Source organism: Chiloscyllium punctatum, chromosome 9 (genome assembly GCF_047496795.1).
Source record: "Chiloscyllium punctatum isolate Juve2018m chromosome 9, sChiPun1.3, whole genome shotgun sequence".
Lineage (NCBI taxonomy): Eukaryota > Metazoa > Chordata > Chondrichthyes > Orectolobiformes > Hemiscylliidae > Chiloscyllium > Chiloscyllium punctatum.
In genome coordinates, this window is record NC_092747.1 from 46,289,737 (window position 1) to 46,314,235 (window position 24,499).

Here is a 24,499-nt window from a genome sequence, read left to right on the forward strand (position 1 = left end):
TCTGGTACGGCCGCATCTGGAGTATTGTGTGCAGTTTTGGTCGCCATACTATAGGAAGGATGTGGAGGCACTGGAACGGGTGCAGAGGAGGTTTACCAGGATGTTGCCTGGTATGGGAGGAAGATCGTATGAGGAAAGGCTGAGGCACTTGGGGCTGTTTTCATTGGAGAAAAGAAGGTTTAGGGGAGATTTGATAGAGGTGTACAAGATGATTAGGGGTTTAGATAGGGTTGACCATGAGAACCTTTTTCCACGTATGGAGTCAGCTATTACGAGGGGGCATAGCTTTAAATTAAGGGATGGTAGGTATAGGACAGATGTTAGGGGTAGATTCTTTACTCAGCGAGTCGTGAGTTCATGGAATGCCCTGCCAGTAGCAGTGGTGGACTCTCCCTCTTTATGGGCATTTTAACGGGCATTGGATAGACATATGGAGGATAGTGGGCTAGTGTAGGTTCGGTGGGCTTGGATTGGCACAACATCGAGGGCCAAAGAGCCTGTACTGCGCTGTATTTTTCTATGTTCTATGTTCTATCTATCACCCCTCAATTTAAACCTATGCCCCCTCGTGCTCACCATCACCATTCTTGGAAAAAGGCTCTCCATGTCCACCCTACCTAACCCTCTGATTATCTTATATGTCTCTATTAAGTCACCTCTCAGCCTTCTTCCCTCCAACAAAAACAGCCTCAAGTCCCTCAGCCTTTCCTCGTAAGATCTTCCCTCCATACCAGGCAACATCTAGTAAATCTCCTCTGTACCCTTTCCAAAGCTTCCACATCCTTCTTATAATGCAGTGACCAGAACTGTACACAATACTCCAAGAGTGGCCACACCAGAGTTTTGTATAGCTGTAGCATAACCACATGGTTCTGGAACTTGATCCCTCTATTAATAAAAGCTGAAACACTCCATGCCTTCTTAACAACCCTGTCAACATGGGTGGCAACTTTCAAGGATCTGTGTACCTGGACACCAAGATCTCTCTGCTCATCTATACTACCAAGAATCTTACCATTAGCCCAGTACTTTGCATTCCGGTTACTCCAACCAAAGTGAATCACGTCACACTTGTCAGCATTAAGCTCCATTTGCCACCTCTCATAATCTTACAATAAACTTTTAAGTGGAAGTGTTTTGGGCCAGTTAGTTCAATAACTTTAAAATTACGATTTATGATCCTTTACAAACAAAAGAATTCAATTTTATAGATAGACTCATAAGTTTGTAGATTTAAAAAAATAGGGTACGACACAAATAAAACAAACTTCGTTTTCACAGGTTTGTCCAAAAAACTAGTACTATACTCAGTATGTACCTACCAAGTATCCTTTATTTAATCTATTTTCTATAATCATTCACAATGGATTGCAAGCTAAATATTCCACTCATTGTGGCATCAATAATATGTATTGCTACTTTAAATTGTATTTGTCCTCAGTGATTATAAATGCAATTTCAACTTAAGTAGCAACAATTACATTCTCTGTTTATTTGCTATTATGTACATGATAGGCACTAGGAAGGTCTCATGCTTATTGTAGTGATTGGAATGAGGTCAGCCAGCTAGACTTCATGAAATACAAGTGCTGGCTGACATAAAAAAATGAGTGTCAGAGATACTTATATTCTGACGATAACAAGTATAAATAAAGGGTGACTTGCTGATTGGATACTAGCACCTGTGGAGTTATTTCACTTATGTTAATCTCTATTCCACTGATGCTTGACAGAAGAGAGCATTTTATGCAATAATAAGTTGTCTTTTTTTAGATCGTTAACAGAGAAAACTGTCCCAAACAGCTTTATAGAGGCATCATCAGACAAAAATGGATGTCAACCAAGAGAAGACAGTGCAGGGCAACCAACATTTTGGTTAAACAGGCACGTTTTAAAAGAAGTGAAAAAGCAAGGCAGTTCAACAGGAAATTCCTGGACTTTGCATTGATGTTCTAAGAATATTAAATTAGTTCTCAGTTTCCCAGTACCTCCAAAGTAGATTGGAGTGAATTATGTTGAGGATGTCTTAACAATTGATTTGCCTGAGGTGGTGTACCAATTGTGGGCTATGGATACTAGTCAAGGAAGCACAGAAATAGCAGAACCTGAAAGTTACAGGAATGAGAGTTTCAGCAGTAGACGAACTGAGGCAGGGGTGGAAGCATGAAAGGTTATTACATTCATATAAAACCTTAAACATAATACAAACATTCCAACATGCTTTACAGAAGCATTATCAAACAATATTTGACACTGAGCCACCTAAAGAGGTCAGGACAAAGAGGTAGGTTTTAAGGAAAGTGAAAGCACCACAAAATTATACAGATCAGAAGTTGTGAAGCTGGTCTCAAATAAGGCAACAGATAAGGCATTACAATTGACCACAGCTCTGAGAGTTACAAAGATGAACGAACAAAAGACCAGAGTTCCATCTTCTGATTGACATTTGGTAACCTCTATCGGAAAGTACAGTGTGCAGCTGTTTGGTTCAGGCAGAATAAGATTTGTGGCAATTATGTCCTCAGTCAAATATCTGTCAATACTTAGTGATACAGAGAAAGAGCAGTACAAGTTAAAAATAAAAACAAATTGTCATGCTATAAACTCGAAACTTAGAAGCTGTTTCATCGTAATAGTTTGACTAATACCCACCTCATCTCTTTATGAGAACTTGATATCTGATCCAATGCCATTCGATAAAATTTTATTGCCTTGGGATAATTTCTTTGCTTGAAGTAAATATTTGCCATGTTTACCTTCAATCGACCTAACAGTAAAAGTAATATTTTAAAAACTTTATTAAAGCTCTATTGCAGAAGAAAGAATATTGAATTCTTTCACTCAAGTAAACTGAGCAACAGGAAAAACCATTCAGGAAGTCAATTTATCAACAATGGCAGTTTTGCTGAATTCAGATTCCAAACATTTCTCCATTTCCCTTAACTTCTTTATTTCCCAAGTGTCTATTCTCTTTCAAACATCTGTTGATGATGGGTCTGTCTTAGCATATTTTTGAATTTTTTAATTTCATTTTAACCACTTTATTCTATATTCTAAGATTCTATATTCAGTTCTGGAACTGCAGCTTCTGTAGGAGCCCAACCTTACCACAGAGTTAAGATCTTTCATATCACATAACAACCCCTGATTGACTGTTTAACTTCAGGTTTCCATCAGACATTTTACTTACCTTGATGAGCAAACAAGGAGTTAAATATCAAAGTTTACAGATGACACTTAAGAGAATTAGGAATTTTGGAGAAGGGGGCACAAGTTAACAAAGAGACAAAAGACCAAAGGCAATGATAGACCAAATGAGTCTACAGAACTGTGGCAACTGGAATTCAGTGTGGACAAGTGTGAGGTTAGCAACTTTGGATTGGAAGAAAGACCTTTGTATATTGTCACGATATCGAAAGACAAGTGGCTGTTGAACAAATGCATTTTGGAGTTCATATACATGAATGTTTAAAAGATGGTGCCAGGCACAAAAATTAATCAAACGGCTATTAAGGGGATTCAAATATAGTGATGGTTCAATTGTACACAGCTTTGTAAAAGTCCATCTGGAGAACCATATTCAGTTTTGGGTATCAAAAGTCAAGAGTACGAGTGTAGATTCACCATGATAATACTAAGCTGTATAAGGTAACATTATACAGGACAGGTTGCACAATATGAGGTATGTTCTCTTGAGTTGAGAAGATTGAGAAGTAATCTAATTTAGATGGTTATTTAAGGGAGCACCTTAAATATTTAAGGTACAGTGGTTAGCACCGTTGCCTCAATGCCAGGAACCAGGGTTCAATTTGAGCCTTTGGCAACTGTCCGTGTGGAATTTACATCTTCTCCCTGTGTGTGCATGGGTTTCCTCTGGGTGTCTGATTTCCTCCCACAGTCCAAAGATGCGCTGGTTAGGTGGATTGGCCATCCTAAACATTGCCCTATAGGCATGTGCAGGTTAGGTGGGTTAGCCATAGTAAAAAAAAACCCACAAAGGACTATGGGGAATGGGCGGTGGGATGGATCCGTTTGTGGTGCTCTTTGGAGGGTTGATGCAGACTTGACAGGCTAAATGATCCCTTTGGTTCTATGAAAATGATAAAGGGATTCAAAACAGTGCATATAGGGAAACTTTTTCCTCTCGTGAAGAATCCAAAATAAGCTGCCATATCTAGAGCTGGGCCATTTGGTGGTGAAACAAGGAAACACCTATTAACAAAAATAATGGAATTAAATATCTCTGTCCCTCAAAAGGCTGTGAACACCAGATACATTGACAATTTTAAATCTGAAACTGAGCTTTTTGTTGGATAAGTGCAAAGGATCAGAAGCAATGGATAACTAATAGAGTTGAGGTGATAAAATTAGTGATGAGAGAACCGAGAGGCTTAACAGCTTTATTTGTTTCCACATTTTGCCAAGGGCATAGACCCTTTTCCTTAAGGGATAGCAAACTGAACAGTACACTCCAAGTGAATATTAACTAGCTCTATATATAATTCAAACTGTACTTTGCTTTTATATATGTACAAAATAAATTCTATAAACCTTTCGATTAAAGATATGCAACTTTTGATCCTCTTTAAAGTAGCAGGTTAGTTTTTGATTTCTTGCATATTTTTCCTCATCAACATTTATTCTCCTTTAGATCACAGAATGACCATTTTACACTCAATACATAGTTAATGTCTTAATGCCCCTTAACATCATTGCATATGAAACCCCATAAGAAAATCTGAAAGTACTTATATATTGTAATTGACAAGGACCACATGCTTTCGAGCCATTCTTAACAATTACACAGAAACACAGGCAGAAATTTCCCCTCCCTTGGGTGGTGAGAATAAGGGTGGTGAAAATAATAGAGAACAAAGTGACTTAATTGGGCAAGAGTCCAAAGATGAGATTTTTGATGACAAGCAAATCTCTCAATTAAATCCTCATGCTTCAGATGGCTAGTTTAGCATATCACTGTCAGGCATTAAGAAATTTACTTCTATGTATTTGCATCTCATTAATAGCTCAACTTGCCATTTAAATCGTACTTCTAATCTTCTTCTCTACAATCAAGAAACCCGATTATGCAAAAATCGAACCAAAACACAGAGCAGGTGCTTATTCATTTATCTCAATAACACCCACTACATCTCACAGAATGGCTGTGCTAGTCATCTAGCTACGCTTTACACTAAACCACTACACCTCAACAAGAGTCTCCAATCTCAATGGCTAAACTCTCCCTGCACCCTTCATCCATGCAGCTCAGCATTGGCAAAGCACCAGCCTCAGAACCTCATGATGTTTAGTCTTAGTCCTACTTTTCAAGCATTCGTCTTAATAGTGAGGAATAGAGATGAGTGTCCTCCTTATGACAGGTCATTTTGCATTGAAAGACAGCAAGGCATTCTATATATCTTAGCCTGCTTTTTAGCACAGGAGAGACAGGCAGCATGTGGTGATAGATATATTTTACTCCTTGGTGCTATTCTATCAGAAAGACGGTGGACACATCACTGGTGCAGCATCAACATCAAAGCTGCAACATATGCCAGCAGCTTATTTTGCATGCGCTTTCAGAAAATGGTGATGTGTACAAGTCAAGAATGCTGGGTGTTAAGTGAGGTGAGGGTGGACTCCAGTCAGCCAGGAATAATGCCACAGTCAGACAAAGAACTCATCCAATTCAACTGCAGGGAGTAAAGTAATCTGACAGGCATTTGGTCCTATGAGAGTCCAAGGATTAGTGTCCTTGAAATCTGTGATTGAATCACAGTCAATCTTCAAGGTCAACTGTAAACAGCCTGGAGATTACACGTAGGTCAGGTGAGACCACTTCAGTGGAGGGAGTTATAGTCGTTTAAAGTTGTCCCAGCAAGGCAGCCTAGTTGTAGGTCACATTCAGTAATGGGATTTGGTTGCTAATAGTCAGGGGGCTTATCATTGGGTTCTTCATGGTACTGTGGGACAAGTGAACACCTCAAGGCTGGTGATGGGCCTCATTGTACTGAGTCACTGAGGGAATGGTGACAGTGAAAGGGGACAAGTGGAGACAACAGGGTGGGAACTCAGTTAGTTGGATAGGCTGTGTACTCACAAGTGGGGGGGCAAGCAGGTCATAGTTACTCTGGTTTTACATGGGGAGTGTAGGGCATTGGAAGCTTTAGGGTCAAGTAAAACAAACACATTAATAGTAATGTAAAGGGGTTTAATCGAAACATGGAAGGACTGAAAGGTCATCGAGGCCATAAGGACAGCAACACAAAAGAGAATGTGAAGGATTGGAGAAATTCATAGATCACCTACAGAATAACTCATACAAACAGATGGATGAAACTTCACCATATTAGATCAAAAGTCAATTGTGCAACTAGTTCATAAAATAGATGTGGCTGCATGCAAAATGGATGGATAGATTACTGTTTCTTCCCATGGGGTGGAATTTGCAATAACATTCTTTTTGAAGGAAGCCCTGCGAGGGGAAATTACAGTAATTACATTAATTAAATTTATTAAACAGTCTGCTTCAATTCTCATTTCGTCTGGAGATTAGCAATCGTCAAAGAAGGCAGATAATAGATTGATCTTTCTGGTGCATGCTCAAACATCTCATCAGTAATGGAAATCAGCACTGCTGATATCATTGATGTATACTTGGAATCAAAGGTCAGGATGGAATCCAGCCAAATGCGAATGCACATTAAATTCCACCTATCACTGATTTGCCCATCCGACCAAGCTGTCTCTGTCTTCCTGCAACTTAAGATCTTCTTCCTCATTACTATCGACCCAGACAATCCTTGGGTCATCTGCAAGCTTATTTATCATTTCCTCCCCCCACAACACTTCCAATCATTAGCAATAAGGGACTCAGCACTGATCTGTGGTATGCCACTGGACACTAGCTTCTAGTTATGCAAACAGCCTTTTTCTTACCTCCCACTCTATTACTCAGCCAATTTAGGATCCAAATTACCAAGTTACCCTGGATACCCAGTCTCCCATATAGAATCTTGTCAAAGACTTTGATGAAATCCATATAAACTACATCAACTGCACTAACCCTCATACAAATGTGATCACCTCCTCAAAAACTTTTAGCAAATTTATTAGGCAGGGCTTACAAAGCCATGCTGACTATCCCAAACACTATGCCAAATAGGTGCCAAACAACAATCTCCTCCAATGAGAGAGAACCTAACCTCAACTTTCAAAGGTATCACCATCATTAAATATCTCAGTATCAACAACTCATGCATTACTACGGACTAGAAACTGAACTGGAACCAACCATATAAATAGACGCTACAAGGTCAGAGGCTAGGAATTCTGCAAGTAGCTCATCTCCGAGACTTTTCTCCTAAAGCCTATCCACCATCTACAAAGCACACATCAGGAATGTACTTAGTGCAGGTGAAGAAGCTTGACATCATCCAGGACAAAGCAGCCTGCTTGACTGGCAACACATCAACAAACATTCGCTCCTTCACCACATATACTCAGTAACACCATTGTGCATCATCAACAAGATGTACTGCAGAGATTTATCAAGGTTCTCATTCAGTACCTTCCAAACCCACAACCATTACCACTTAGAAGGATAATGACAGTAGATGCATAGGAACACCACCCTCTCCAAGTTTCCTTCCAAGTCACTCACAATCCTAACTTGGAAACATTTTATTATTGTTCCTTCACTAGGTCAAAATCCTCAAAATCCCTCCCAAACAGTGTTATTGGTCTACCTACACCAAATGGACTGCAACCAATCAAAGACACAGGTCACCAAGGGCAATTAGGGATGGATAATAAATGCTGGTTCAGCCAGTGAAATCCAAATCCAATGAATGAATGAAAAAACAAACAAACTCTGTAATGTTGAACTAATTTGTGGTAATCAACACAACATTTTGGAGGTACCAATTCTTGTTTGTAATGGAGCACTTGCAGGTCACTGCCTCTTTCCAAGATGTTGTGCCATATAGGGATGGCTGCTGGGAGTCAAAAGATACACGTATCCAAACCTAATTCATGACACCTCTAGGAAATGTGCAGATAGATGGACAGCTAAAGTACAACATGCTTCCACCAGGACCCTGTTCGAACAGACTACAGGTCTGGTGTTTGGACAACTCCACAAGGGCTTTAGAGTATAGCCTATACAGGCAACCCCTTATCATGTGGTATGCAGTGTTGTTCACAATTTGAGCCCACAAATGCGATGTCCTTGATGCAGAGGAAATGAGGGAATAAGAGCAATCCTCTGAGGATCAGGAGAAAATTCCTGATGAAGGGCTTTTGCCCGAAACGTCGATTTTACTGCTCCTCGGATGCTGCTTGAACTGCTGTGCTCTTCCAGCACCACTCTAATCCAGAATCTGGTTTCCAGCATCTGCAGTCATTGTTTTTACCCAGATTAATCAGAAGGTCTGCCCATAAGAGGAGGACAGAGCAACACTTCAGAGAGCTCAAAAGGCCAGAAATTACCTTACTGCCACCCACTTCCAGGATGAATATGCTCAGTTGACAGGTAAGTGTAGATTTTGTAGAGGTTAAAGTGAATGGGAGCCTTTGAGGGACATGACACATGTAATACAAAGGCCTGTAGGCTTAGTGAGATATATTCACAGCAGCAGAGTTAGGACAGGTAATGGTCTTTTGTAAGGAGCAAAGAGTTGATGGGCCATCAGCTCTTGCTGAGCTCAGCAGGTCATGGACCTCTGCTGCCTGCCCCATTTCGTGGTGGAGACTGCACTGACCCACGTTATAGTCTCTACCCAAGCTGGTTTAGTCTTTTACTGCCAAAAGCTGGTAAAGGATCACCATCTTTCCGTCACCCTGTACTTTAATGTTCGAGAGCCATCTCTGAGAAACGAGGAGCAAGTTTAATTTCTTTTGTGATCTGACTGGAGTTTAGAGACAAATGCCATAGTACGAGGAGCAGTTCCTGGCTTACAGCATCTGATCTGGTGTCATCTGGACATTTAAATATGGCACCCGTGCCTTGGTTATTGGAAATGCCCAGCAGTGGCAAGAACCTTAGTCTCACTCATCACAATTCACTAAGTAACTCGTTTGCACAAATATATGAGATGAGAAGTGAGTAATTATGTGAAATACATCTCCCAGGCCATGGCAGAAACTCACTTGCTGCCACTGTTTAACTTCAAAAATGAAAATCTCAATCACACAAGCAAAGCAGCAAGTCATGCAGCTCTTTTTGATCAGCAAAATTTCCCTTCATTACAAAATTGAGCAAGGTATTTTCAAGACAGACATCAAGCTTCTTGTCTGCAGTAACAGAAAACCAATAAGTCTGATCGTTAAATTTAAGTATTAATTTTACTATCAGAATTTCATTACTTTATGAAGAGGGTGAGATCAATTTACATATAAAATAGCCATCAGTGATGTTCAGAATTTATTGCAACCACAAATTTGAAATCATTCCATCAACAGTAAGAAACAAATAGTTTTTCAATCATCAAATTTCAAACATATGCAAATCTGACAAAACTTAGAAGTATTATATTACTTTATGAATTATTGCATAGCTCATTGTGCATTCCTATTTTCTTGTTATCTTGTTTTTTAAGTGATACAAACAAGCAAAGTCTAACAAACAAGCAAAGTGTATAATTATTGAAATACATATGTCAGCAGCAAATACTTGTCACAAACAATAGCAAAGTTCCTTTATACGTTGCTCTTGTCTTTTTCAAACAACGTTTTCATAAGTTTCTGTTATCTAGCATTTTAAGGTTTGCTTTTGTATTTGTTGTTGCACCAGCTCTTTTGATAAGTTAATGTAAATTACTGGAGAATACATTACTCAAAATTAAGCAGTTTCAATTGAGTTTCCTGAAATGGTTATTCATCATATTTAATAGTAATTCCAAGAGCTTAATAAACATCAGTTATTAGTTTTAAAATGCAACAAAATCACAACATTTTCAACATACATATGTTTACTGATATATAAAGCACATTTCAAACAGTAAAGCATCGATTTTTTAAAAAATGGACAATACTTCTATCTTACCTGCATTGTTGAACATTTTGTTTTTCACTATCACTTGATAGGTATTTAATGCTTCTGCATACATATCATTGACTGCATATTGACTGGCTAAATTGAAAAGTACCTACGGATAAATTAATCTCATATTAATCATGACTGAAGTTACACTAAAATTTTTAATTTTCATTGGTTATAAAATATTTACTTTGAAATATACAATAACAAGGAAAATCATGCTATGTTTATCAGTGTTAAGCAAATGCTGATATTCAATATCTGACTCACTGAATAAGTAAGATCCAGATTGATATGATCTGAAGATGCTGTTTGCTCTCTTTGTCTCACCAGTATTCTCTCCTTTCTACCTGCTTCCTTTGCTTTTTCCAAAGCCTGAAACAGCAAAAAAGGAATTATGCACTTCTTTAAAGTCTGAATCTAAACATCTGATATATCTCAAAGAAAACTATAAAAAAACTCATGAGGTCATGTGTCTATTTTTAACTTTGTATTGAATGTTAAGTGCTACCAACAAGCACTGAGAAGAAAAAGTAAATTAGACTGGTCTAGATGCTAATTCACATACGTCACTCAGCCAGCTTTTGGAGTTGCACTGGCATGTACATGTGATAATAGTATCTATTACATCTCAGCCAAGAATGACATTTCTTTTTGTTTTTTAACAAAATCCACTAGTCACAACTTGTCAATGTGAAGATGCACCATTTAGTTCAACTCTTTGCTTCCATCTCTTAATCAATCTTCTATCCATGCTACATCATCACTAAGTGGGCGACACGGTGGCACAATGGTTAGCACTGCTGCCTCACAGCGCCAGAGACCCGGGTTCAATTCCCGCCTCAGGTGACTGACTGTGTGGAGTTTGCACGTTCTCCCCGTGTCTGCGTGGGTTTCCTCCGGGTGCTCCGGTTTCCTCCCACAGTCCAAAGATGTGCAGGTCAGGTGAATTGGCCATCCTAAATTGTCCGTAGTGTAGGTAAGGGGTAGACGTAGGGGTATGGGTGGGTTGCGCTTCGGCGGGGCAGTGTGTACTTGTTGGGCCGAAGGGCCTGTTTCCACACTGTAAGTAATCTAATCTAAAGTCTATGGGCCCTGACCTTGTATATTAACATTTCATGTGATGCCTTATCAAATGCCTTTTGGAAATTCAAGGATATTAAATCTACTGGTTCTCCCTTACATTTTCTCACATTTTTTTGCAGTTGGCTGCTCAAGGAGTGGAAAATTCTGCCCCTTGTCTTAACATTATAATGTGTTCTTTTTCATTTCTATGACATTGAGATATTTTGCTACATTACAGATATAAACAGGTGACAAAAAGCCTGGTGTCTTTGTTTAATTTCTCAAAGGACAAAAATGCTGATAATTCATTAATCTTTCAATATTCTACCTGATATGGCAGCCAAGATGACCTGGAGTACAATTTGAGTTAACAACATCCCAGATTAAGAAGTGAGAGTACCATCACTGAGAAAGCTTTACACATTTGGTGGAAATTAATTTAGATCTAGAATAGTTGTTTCATTTAAAAACTTTTCACGTTCAAAACTTAATACACAACATAAAACAAAGTATTTTCCATCTCCAACAGGTTTTGGTAGCCTTTGGAGATGAAAGGGGGATTTGGCACAATATAATTTTTATTTATTGGCTATATTTCTTTCTGTGCTTTTGCCTTTCCCTGGAAGTTACACAGGGCATGACAGTGAGATTTGTCTGCTCATGATGCTCCAGCTATCATGTGTAAAGACTGTGTCTTTTCAGTTTTTTATATTTTTAATTGTGGATTAAAATAAAAAATGAACTATTTTACAAACCAAGAAGTGCTAAAGGATTAGTGCAGGTTTTAAAAGTATGCAACCTGACACTTACTGTAAGCACCATTTACACAACTGTTAGTTCAAGTAGTAATTGAAGTATAGTTTGCAGATGCTCTGGATTTGAGAGGTGTATACAAATGATGATTCAGCCAGCAGCATGTTGTTGATTGATAACTACTTGCTGATCAACAGAGCAATGACAAAGGCCTCGTGATTGGTTCTCAGATAGCTGAATAGCTTGGGGCTAAGTAGAGGATAGTGAGAAGCCATCTAACCTCTATCGGCTCAGGTGTTGTTTCTATTCTCTACAGCAAAAGCCACTTTAAGGTTGAAGAAAAACAACTTATTTCTCCTCCAGCAGTTGTTATAAGCTGTGAATTTTAATTTAAAAGTAGGAGACTTTTACAAGTGCTACCTAGCTATCCTGTATATCCTGCAAACCAATGAAAGAATCTGGAGAAGGAAGACCGAGAAGCAGTATTCTGATTTACACAAGAACCATCTCAGCATATCCTGTGAACAGAGTCCATTGAAATTCTTTGTCAGTTTTCCTCCATCTATAACGCCCCTGTTCTTTACCTTGTGCATGTGTGTGTTTAAAGGGGAGTTTATAAGGAAGTTAGAGTTTTAGCTAAAGTTAAATACCAATGGTTCATAATTGTTTACCTGTAGCCAGAGTCAATTTACTTGTATTAAATAGTAATTCATGTTAAGAACAGAATCTGACTTATGCTTTCTGTCAACCTGGGTCGCAAAGTCAACAAAATTAGAGAATTCTGCAGATTTCATAACTTTTTTTTGACAACTCTGGGAATAGCAGGGCTTGTTTTCCAGCACACTACCCCACTGATCATAACATATGAGGTGTGGGACAGGATGAAAAGACCAGATTGTTTTCTTGCTGGTTGTTAATTTTTTATGTTCACAGAACATGTTCCACAATGAAATTCTTACCAACTGTAGGTCACCACATCTATTGGCAATGCAACTTTCTTCAATCAATTCATTCACAATCTTCTCTAAATTCTTAACTTTTTCTTCTGGCCTACAAAATATTGTAGGGAAGCACAATAACAAATTTTGGTGAGGGCAATAATAATTTACATCAAACAGTCAAAGATGTGTTGCATAAAATATTACTTTCACCAATGTTTACGTGTTGCCAAAAAATAGCAGATCATCCAGTCCTATAATGAAAATATATTTAAAAGCTACTTAGAAAATATTCCACATTACTGTATACAGTTACATTAATGAGAGAGGAAATGTAATTACATTATAAATGTAATGAAATAAAACAAAATGTAAATGGACCATCAAGACTTTGCAGCAAAACTTCTTTCACAGTTTTGGTTGAGGGGTGTATATTGGCCAGGACATCGACAGACCCAAGTAGTCTTCTTTGTTTAGTGCTATAGGATTGTTTAAACCTATAGGTTACACAGAAGATTGGTTTAACATCTCATCTAAAATGTAGCATCTCCAACAATGCAGAGCTTCCTTTGTCTTGCCCGAAACTTACTGTCTAGCTTTTTAAAAATTGATTGAAAAAAAAAGATGCAGTGTAAAATAGTCCAACCACATCACTTTTATCACTAAGCCACTAAGCATCATATAGGTAGAGTGCCAAGTGGAAGAAGTGGTGAGTGTTAGTAAAAGAATGTACCTGATTTACAGCACATGCATGGAAACACAAGCAGACAGATTCTATCATAAATATGTGATCTCCTCATCCAAGTTCTGTGTTTTGCTTACTATACGGGCATCAAGGAAGAACATTTACCTCAATATAACAAAAAAAAATCCACTACACTATTCTGTGAATGATTAACCATTAAGGGGAATGCTTACTTATTCTGATACCAAGTGCTACATGTTTTGAAGTAGTATTGTAGTCTGACTTACGTATCTTCATTCTTTGTTTCAAGAGGTGGAGCAGGACCTCTTGATTGCCCAAGTGGATCAAATGTAGAGCCTGAAATAAACAAAATATGATTTTTAAAAATATAATGAAATGCCACATTTACGTTCAAACTGTTATCCTCAGCAAATATAATAACTGAAAGTAAATTCTTAGACAGATTACTGAGGCTGAAAAACAATCAATACTACTTATCCATAGGCTTTATCTCGACTGCTAGAGAAGACCAACAAACAGACTTATGAGGCATTGACAATCATGATAAGAAAGTGAAAAGCAAAATACAGAGGAACTTCAATTATCCAGCATTCAATTATCTAAATTTCGGATTATCCGGCAAGATTGCAAAGTCCCCATGCTTGGCTAAACTATGTTATCCAGCATTCGATTAACTGAATGAAATACTCCCCGCCCATGTCCTTTGGGTAATCGAGGTTCCTCTGTAATAGAAATTTGAAAGAAAAAACTATACTCAGCAGGTCAGGCTGCATCTGCTATGACACAAATGGAGTTAACATTTCAAGTTAGGCATTGCACTTTTGATGAAAATTCACTGACCCCAATTTGGTGTGGAAGGGTATTTAATCAGAGGGGAGTTTGACAGGTAGGGACTCCACTGCATTCTCACTTGCACTTGATTAAGTCTGTCATTTGAAGGACTATGCCAGTATTCTGGCCTTGCCACAAACTGAGGCCATGATGTGGAAACAGACAAGGATGGCAGATTTAACTCCCTAAGGATTTATGGGAGTTTATAATCCTCCATGATGAGTCCTGAACACATTTTCAAGTTTGGGTCTCAGGAGTGAGAGTCTGGGGACATTATCACTGTGCCATCAAATCCTCCAATACCACAGGCAGAATTATAGGAGCTCCCAAGTGGCACGTTTGCAGCCAGGGAAGTGTGTGTATATTTTATATATATATATTTTATATATATGTGTGTATGTGTGTGTGTGTTGTTCCTGTCAACCTGACCTGTCCTCAATCTTAAACTGAAGGGGAGATGAGGCCAACGGCATCTTACTTACCTCTCTTCAATTGAAGCCCTTAAGTGACCATTAATGGGGCCAAAGCCCAACAGGTTATCCTGCATGAGCCTCAAATGGGAAGTGGAATGGCACCTGCCTCATGGCTCCCTTTTGACATCAGGCATATCCCTATCTCACTGCCACAAGGTTATCTCCAATGTGTTAAGGGACTTAGGATCTGCCAGTGGTCCCAATGGTGGCCATATTCCGTTATGAAACTGCTAAGGCTCCAGAGTTGTTCGACAATAGATTGACCAGCAGCTCTGAGGCAGGACATCTTCTCAAGAGAGGGATGAGAAACTCTACTATAAAATTACCTATAAAACTCTGCCCCATGTAAAATAATGCCATCAATTATCATACGCAACATGAACACACAATGTACTGAAGGAGCAGCGCTAAATATCCTGACTGTTCATTTTAATGTTTTAAGTAGAGCATAGGAAGCCCTACAATGTGTCATCCCTATACTTCCAGAATCCAGTCAGGAATCTTGTATGCTAAATACCTATTAGTTAAGTTCAAAGCTATTGGATTTGTCTAAAACAAGGGAATGAAAACAAAACTAATCAGAAGGGAAAAAAAATCACAGTACTTGTTAAATTGGAATTGGAGGTGGTGGAATGGAGTGAGGTAGAAAGAGTACCAAGTGGGCAACTCAAGGAAGAGTGTGGTTACTGTTTTGCAATTCTATCAATTATTCAGGTTTAGAAATCCAATACATGGTGGCACAATGGATAGCACTGCTGCCTCACAGCGCCAGAAACCCAGGTTCAATTCCCGTCTCAGGCAACTGTCTGTGTGGAGTTTGCACATTCTCCCAGTGTCTGCGTGGGTTTGCTCGGTTTCCTCCGACAGTCCAAAAACAATGTGCAGGTTAGGTGAATTGGCCATCCTAAATTGCCTGTAGTGTTAGGTGAAGGGGTAAATGTAGGGGAACGGGGCTGGGTGGATTGCTCTTCAGAGGGTCAGTGTGGACTTGTTGGGCCGAAGGGCCTGTTTCCACACTGTAAGTAGTCTTATCTATAATAGCCTATAGCCTCTTCTTGAGATCAACAGGATTGGAAACAGCATAGTTGAGATAAATCTCAAAGATTTTAACTAGAGAAAACAAGATACTTGGGAGTACAAGTTAAAATAGAAAAGCGCACATTTAGGACTGACATCAGGATGCTCTTCACTAACAGTGATTAATACATGAAATGGACTCCCCGGTAACGGCGTAAAATGAAAAGACAACTTTCTTTTTGCACAAATATGCTGATATAGAGCCAAAACCTTCCCTGATCCATAATCGTTTCTCTAAAATATTTCAAATGAAACAGACCTCTGTAAGCTGCAGAAGAATAGCCAGCTGCACGTACTGCTGTCATAGGTCTAGCTACAGTAATTCCATCCTTAAAAGATCAAGAATAATGCTGTTACATATACTTTGTTTTCAAAGTAGAAAAGAGGCAAAATCATAAAATTACTCCACATGTAAACATGAATATCAGAGCGAAACAATGAAAAATGTACTAAGAAAAATATATAGAAACTGATTGCTGTCCTTCAGTGTCAGAGACAGGCCACACAAATTGCCACCTACACCACACAGTGTAGGAATAAAAAAACTATTCTCACATTAGCAGGCTATGTTTAGCGGGGTATCACAAAGTTCAGTATGTGGTCCCCAGCTGTTTACAATATATATTGATCTGGATGTGGGACCAACCATAATATTTCCAATTTCTTTATTCATACGAAACTAAATGGGAATGTGTATTGTAAGGAAGATATAAAAGGCTTCAGGAAGATTCAGACAGACTTAATGAATGGGAAAGAACTTGACAGATAAACGTAATGTCAAAAAGTGTAAAGTTATCTACTTTGGTACGGAGTGTTTCTTCAATGGTAAGATGTTGGAAAATGTAAAATGTACAAAAGGACCTTGGTGCCCTTGTCGATATGTCACTGAAGATTGACATTCAGGTGTAGCAAGCTACTGGGAAGCTTAATGGAAGGTTAGTCTTTATTACAAGAGGATTTGAGTCAGGAGTACCAAAGCTTTCTTTCAACTTTAAAAGAGCTTACTTAAGACGCGGCACATGGAGTCCTGTGTGCAGTTTTGATCTCTTTAACTCAAGAAAGATATTATTGCTACTGGGGAATGCAACAGAGGTTCACCAGACCTGTTTCCAGGATGGTGAAACTGTTCAACGAGAGATAGACAAATTGGACCTATATAGTCAAGATTTTCAAAGAATGAAAGATAATTTCATTGAAACTTACAAAATACTTAAAAGGATTGTTAAGTTAGATGCGGCAAAGAGGTTTTTCCTGGTTGGGGAGTCTAAAACCGGGGCATAATTTCAAAAGGGAGCTACACTTATGCCCAAGAATTTTTTTACTTAGAGGGTTGTGAACCTTTGGAATTCTCTACTATAGAGGGCTGTGAAAACTCAGAATTTGAGTAGTTTAAGGTAGAGATTGGTAGATTTCTGATTACCAATGATGTATACAGTTATGGGTAAAAATGTTTGATCAGTACGACCACATTGAAGGGCAGGGCAAGTTCAATGGGCGAATGGCCTATTCCTGTTCCTATATTCCTAAGATAATAGAAACAAATCATTTTCTACAAATTCTATGCAAAACAGGAAAATTGTACAATTGTTTCCGTATATAATCCATTTTAAATATCTTCTCAGTAAGAATGTACTGAGTCACGTCACATTAGATGAAGTCTTAACTGATTTGATTGAGCCACATACTTTAATTCACAGAACCTGCTGCAGGCATACCACCATGAAACTATTGATAATTTTTAATACGTAAGATATAATATAATGCTGATCCTAAAAATGGGACTACAAACCAGAAATCACCCTCTAACATTTCCTTCACACACATGGCTATTATCTATCTGTAATACTCTCAGCATTTTGTATCACAATTACATTTAATGAGAGGACTTAAATAACTTAGATGTAAATAAAGGCACTGACAAAATAATAATGGACCTTAAAATATTGCTTAAATTAGGGCATCATGAAATAGATTCATAAGAATCAGAGACTACTCGTAAGCATTACCAGCTACGCAATAGGAGTATCCATTCAGAAACAAAGTTGAAATATTTTGTACAGAAATGCCTTTTCACTTTTCCATTAAAAACTCAAGTGTATAACGATGTCCAGGAACTACTGTGTCACAGAATCAGATCAAAATCTGATACTTAATTTAAATTGGCAATTTTTAAAAGCTTTATTTGTACAACCAAAATAGCTTTGTATCAACACAGAACAAATGTGCCTTAATGCAAATTGAACAAATGAACAGCATAATGCTAAGCTATCAATAGTTTATAAATTGCAGAGTAGGATTCATACTCCCTGAAATTCTTCTGTTACATAAACCCATTGGAGCAAGTTAAAAGTTAAAATGATGATAATCAATTTATAATTTATTAAATAACAATCAACTTAATAATCAATGATAATTTTCAGAATGCACTTGATAAATGTTATACACGAAACCTGTGGAACACAAAAATGCAGGGAGAATATCAACAAGTTGAATTGACTGCATAATACTAAACAAACAATAATGATAAAAATGCTGTGCTTCTAATAGTGTAAGTATGCCTATAGGTATGAGTGCAGAATATCTGTGTTTCTGAAGATACTGCATAGAAAATGAAGAAAGGGATATGATTCAAAGATAGAAGCTCCATGGAACTTAACTAGAAAAAGGAATTTCAAATTGTTTTAATAATGAAGTAATGAAGAAATCTTATGTAATTAATTAAAAGAATGATTTGGGATAAGGGCTTCACAGCCAAGGGAAGCTTTTAGTGTCCATGCCCAACTGCACTAGAGGTGGTGATAGTAAGCCATTTTCATGAATCACTGCAGTCTCATGTAGATACTCCAACACTGCTGTAATGTGGGAAATTCCAAGATTTTAACCCATCAACAATTAAGGTGCAGTGATATATTTCCAATTCAAGATGTTGTGCAAATTGCAGGAAACTGTTGCAGATGGTTATGTTCCCATGCGCCTGTTGCCCTTGTCCTAAATGGTTGAGGTCATGGATTCACAAGATGCACTGACGGCAACTTGCAGCTCCAGGATTCCTGTATTAGTCGATCTAAATCTGGTCAAGTAATCCCATATCCCCAAACCCACTCCCATCCCCAGGACAGTGTTGGCATTGAACTACAACAGGAGATGCTTAAAGCTCTTGCGTGGGAGAAGATCATTTAATGGCATTGGTGTAGCATAAACACTCCTTGTCATTTTTTAGCCCAATGCTGAACTTGTCCAAACTCTGTAACATGCATGCAACTGCTCCAGTATTGGAGGAATTCGGTGTTTATGTGGTCTGATGAGGACGCCAAGACAAATCATCCATTTGGCAAATCCGCCTGAAGCCTTCTATTTCACACTCATGTGCTTTCTTGTTTTTGCAGATGGGATTCTCATGGATCATTCTCATTTGTTAGTTGTCACCATCATTCACATCTGGAAATGACAGTGCTGTACAACATGGATTTGATACACTGTGGGATTGCTTAGTTCTGTCAATCACTTGCAGCTTACGCTGTTTAGCACATATGTAGTCCTGTCTTATAGTTTAACCAAGTTGATATTTCATTTTTGCTTTTAGCTGTTGTCATTCCTGTCACTTTCCTCTAAACTCTTCGTTGAATCCTGGCTTGATGATAATAGTACATTAAATTATATAATAAAATGACATTATAAAATAACATTAAACTTAACAAAGTTTAAAGATTATTACTGAGTAATATCTGTCATTTAAGAACACAGGAACAGGAGCAGGTCATTCAGCTTGTAAAGCTTCCACTGCCATTTAAAATAATCATGACTGATCGAAAACTTCAATGTCTTTTTCCTACACCACCTCCATAACCCTTTACAGCATTCAAAATCAGAAACCTAAAAATAAATTTCTACCTTAAACATACAGAGATAGGGTAGAGGGGTGTGTCTGGGTGGGATGCTTTTCAGAGGATTGGTGTGGACTCAGTGAGGTAAATGGCCTGCTTCCACACACTAAGGATTCTACTGTCAAATATTCAAACCTTCTGTGGTAATGAATTCAAAAGGTTCACAATGCTCTGAATAAAAATAATTCTCCTCATTTCGGTCTTAAATGGCATCTCCAAATTTTAAATTGTGCCCTTGGTTCTAGATTTTTTCTGGGAGGAGGGTTTGGTGCACATCAAAGGAACTGTCATATTTAGCACAGTAGTATTGCCACACAACACAATGGAAGATATTCTCAACATGAAATCGGGGCTTTGTCTCCACAAGGACTGTGCAGTGGCTACTCGTACCAATATTGTCACGGGTGGCAGGCAGATTGGTGAGGATTAGGTTGAGGATGTTTTTCCTCTCGCGTTGATTCCTTCATCTCCTACCACAGACCAGTCTAGCAACATTAACCTTTAGCACCCAACCAGCACGGTCAGTAGTGGTGCTCCAAAGCTACTCTTAGTAGACTCTGGACACTTAAATCCCCCACTCAAAATATAAATTGCACCATTGTCACTCTCTGTGCTTCCTCTAAGTTATATTTAACATGAAGAAGTCTTTTTGTACATCAGAACTTTCCACATTTACAATTAAGAATTACCCTGCACATCCTTTCCTCCTACCAATATAGATAATCTCACATTATATTCTGTCTGCCATGTTCTTGGCCATTCACTAAGCCTGCCCCAAATTGCCTGAAACCAATTTACATCTTCCTTACAACAGATATGTCTGTTTAGCTTTGTAGCATTACATTTGGACCCCACACCTAAATTACTATTATAAACTGTTAGCAGCTGTGGACCAAATATTGATCCTTGCGCTCTCCTCTAATCACAGCCTGCCAATATGAAAATGATAATTATTATCTATAAATGCTGCGCTCAGTTGATAATTAAAAGTTTGATTACTTTCTTACCTGAATAACTCCAGTGGCAGGCCTTCCCATTGAAGAGGCCAAAGGCACTCTTGCCTACATTTAGAAAACATTTGCTTAGGTAAACGGCAAATAAAAATATATTATACAACAGAAGTACTAAGAAATTAATTTTGATAAATTTTTCACATTGAGTACACAATATCAGCTTAATTTCTTTTTACTTTTCTCTTTTTATTTTTAAAATGTTGAGTGTACTAAACAGAAAACAAATATTTCTTTCCTGTCTTCTACAATAAAATCTTTTGTCAAGCCACTGCTCTGCACTGTTGAAGGCAAGACCCCAGAAAAAAGATCAGCTGGGCATGTAGCTAGAAATTGTGCAGTGCAGTTCTGTAAAGGCATATTTTAAGAAATTAAAGTTAAAGCAAAACAATAGTAGTTTGTTTTGCCAAGAGGCCTGGGTTTAGGTCTCAGAGGTCTATAATAACATTTCTGAACAGATTGATTAGAAAATACTCTAAGGGACTGCAGCAAAGATGTCCTGGAACTGAGATGACTTATCTCCAAAAACCAACCTGCTCAAATGCAGAGGGCTATTGTGGCACAGTAGTAGCGTTCCTACACTGAGCCTGGAGGCTGGGTTCAAGTTTCACCTGCTCCAGAGATGTATGATAATTATGTAAGTTAGCTCACTGAGCTTGTAATCTTGTTAATGACGTTAGTTTTGCTGGTGATATCATTTACAAGGTACTATGCAAGAACTGTAAAAAACACTACATCGGACAAACTAGCAAGAAACTTGCCACCAGGATACAGGAACACCAACTGGCCACCAAATGATGTGACCCACTATCACTAGTTTCTATACATACAGACAAAGAAGTTTATCACTTTGACCGGGACAACTCACACATCCTAGAAGAGGCGAAACAAAGATATGCACGAGAATTCTTAGAGGCATGGCCAGAACTCCATCAATAAACACATCGATTTAGACCCCATCTACCTTCCTTTGAAAAAAGAACCGGAAATGACATCACCTCCTTAAGAAACCAAGACCTATAAATAGAGAGACGGGACATACCACCAGCGCTTCACCAGAGACTCTCACTGTTGATGTTACCGAGTATGGTGATGAAATGTCTGAAAACAAACCTTCAAGCTCAGCGAGCTCACTTACATACTTATCATCATTCTGAGCTACAAATCTTCTCAAACATTGCTAATAATATATTCGAACAGGCTAATTAAAATAAAAACTCAGAGCTCCAATGCTAGATTTTTAAGAAAAGCTGCAACATCTGACAAAAAAAAGACGAGGTTCACAAAAGATGTAAAAGGTAAGATTATAGGTAAGGCAAATCACATGGAAAATGTCATTTTTAACATAATGGAAAAAAGGGCAGGAAGTTTTGAGTGCGGGAGTTGTGATTTACTAAGGAAGTTGAATCTCTTCTTGGCAAGAGGAAGAAGGCGGCTTATATTAGGATGAGATGTGAAAGCTCAGTTAGGGCGCTTGAGAGTTACAAGCTAACCAGGAAAGACCTAAAGAGAGAGTTAAGAACCAGGGGGGATATGAGAAGTCGTTGTCGGATAGGATCAAGGAAAACCCTAAAGACTTTCTATAGCTATTTCAAGAATAAAAGAATGACGAGAATAAAATCAATCAAGCATAGTAGTGGGAAGTTGTGGGTGGAGTCAGAGGAGATAGGGAAAGCACTAAATGAATACTTTTCATCAGTATTCACACTAGAAAAAGACAATATGATTGAGGAGAATACTGAGATACAGGCTACTAGACTAGACAGAGTTGAGGTTCACAAAGAGGTATTAGCAATTCTAGAAGGTGTAAAAATAGATAAGTCCCTGGGCCAGATGGAATTTATCCTAGGACTCGCTGAGAAGCCAGGGAGGAGATTGCAGAGCCTTTGGCTTTGATCTTTATGTTGCCATTGTCTACAGGAATAGTGCCAGAAGACTGTTGGATAGCAAATGTTGGGAACATGTTCAAGAAGGGGAGTAGAGACAACCCTGGAAATTATAGACCAGTGAGCTTTACTTTGGTTGTGGGCAAAGGGTTGGAAAGGGTTATAAGACAGAGAGAGTTATAATCATCTAGAAAGTAATAAGTTGATTAAGGATAGTCAACACAGTTTTGTGAAGGGTAGGTCATGCCTCACAAACCTTATTGAGTTCTTTGAGAAGGTGACCAAACAGGTTGATGAGGGTAAAGCTGTTGATGTGGTGCATATGGATTTCAGTAAGGCATTTGGTAAGGTTCCCCATGGTAGGCTATTGCACAAAATACGGAGGTATGGGATCGAGGGTGACTTAGCCGTTTGGATCAGAAATTGGCTAGCTAAAGACGACAGAGGGTAGTGGTTGATGGGAAATGTTAATTGTGGAGTTCAGTTACTAGTGGGGTACCGCAAGGATCTGTTTTGGGTCCACTGTTGCTCGTCATTTATATAAATAACTTGGATGAGGGCATAGAAGGATGGGTTAGTAAATTTGCAGATGATACGAAGGTTGGTAGAGTTGTGGATAGTGATGAAGGATATTCTAGGTAACAGAGAGACATAAATAAGCTGCAGAGCTGGGCTGAGAGGTGGCAAATGGAGTTTAATGTGGAAAAATGTGAGGTGATTCACTTTGGAAGGAGTAACAGGAATGCAGAGTACTGGGCTAATGGTAAGATTCTTGGCAGTGTAGATGAGCAGAGAGATTTCAGTGTCCAGGAACATAGATCCTTGAAAGTTGCCACCCAGGTTGATCGGGTTAAGAAGGCATATAGCGTGTTAGCTTTTATTGGCAGAGGGATTGAGTTTCGGGACCATGAAATCATGCTGCAGCTATACAAACTCTGATGCGGCCATATTTGGAGTATTTAGTACAGTTCTAGTCACTGCATTATAGGAAGGATGTGGAAGCTTCGGAAAGGGTTCAGAGGAGATTTACTAGGATGTTGTCTGGTATGGAGGGAAGGTCTTACGAGGAAATGCTGAGGGACTTGAGGCTGTCTTCATTAGAGATGTCAGAGGTAGTTTACTTACTCAGAGAATAGTAGGGGCATGGAACACACTGCCTGCAACAGTAGTAGACTCGCCAACTTTAAGGGCTTTTAAATGATCATTGGATAGGCATCTGGACGAGAATGGAATAGTGTAGGTTAGATGGGCTTCAGATTGGTTCCACAGGTCGGTGCAACATCGAGGGTCAAAGGGCCTGTGCTGCACTGCAATGTTCTATGTTCTATAATGATAAAGTATATTTAAAGTTTGTAACTGTGTTTAGTTATCCGGCTGAAGAGAATGCCCAAGGTAGCTGCTTAATAAAAATTCAAAATTTAAAAATGCATATGAAAGCCTTTGTGATGGACCAGATCATATTCCCTCAAAATATATTAAGAAAGTAGTCTAGATCTTAACATTTTCTTATTTCAAAGATAAAGGCCTGGTTCTGTGCAAACTGATTTGGTTAAACTCCTTGACGTTAAGCGAAACACAATTTATTCAAACACTATAGTTAAAATACAACAAAAGAAAGAACAGAATAATTTAACTCTACTGGAAAATTGAACAGAATAATAGGTATAGTAACTATTACTAATTAACTGTTCCAATAAAGTAACATCACATGAACACCCCTTTGGCAAAAAGACAAATTCAGAAACAGATCGTCTCACACGCAATTCAGCAACAGAGAGAGAACCCCAGCTTCTAGCTGTAACCGAGAGAGGGGAAGAAATAACTTCTTAGAGGATCCAGT

General features: G+C 38.5%; 1 protein-coding gene across 4 annotated transcripts in view; it reads right to left on the bottom strand.

Moving 5' to 3' along the window:
- ift88 (intraflagellar transport 88 homolog) overlaps positions 1-24,499 on the bottom strand; it is a 135,575-nt gene that overhangs the window by 90,011 nt on the left and 21,065 nt on the right. For all 4 annotated transcript variants that reach the window (XR_011961507.1, XM_072577398.1, XM_072577399.1 and 1 more), the window contains exons 5-11: positions 20,771-20,824; positions 16,139-16,208; positions 13,765-13,834; positions 12,814-12,904; positions 10,307-10,411; positions 10,043-10,145; positions 2,653-2,767 (exon numbers count right to left, since the gene is read on the bottom strand). Coding sequence is in view for 3 of the 4 variants with exons in the window: in XM_072577398.1 (XP_072433499.1) it covers positions 2,653-2,767; positions 10,043-10,145; positions 10,307-10,411; positions 12,814-12,904; positions 13,765-13,834; positions 16,139-16,208; positions 20,771-20,824 (608 nt within the window). In the remaining variant the exon portion in view is untranslated. The remainder of the gene's footprint in view (positions 1-2,652; positions 2,768-10,042; positions 10,146-10,306; positions 10,412-12,813; positions 12,905-13,764; positions 13,835-16,138; positions 16,209-20,770; positions 20,825-24,499) is intronic.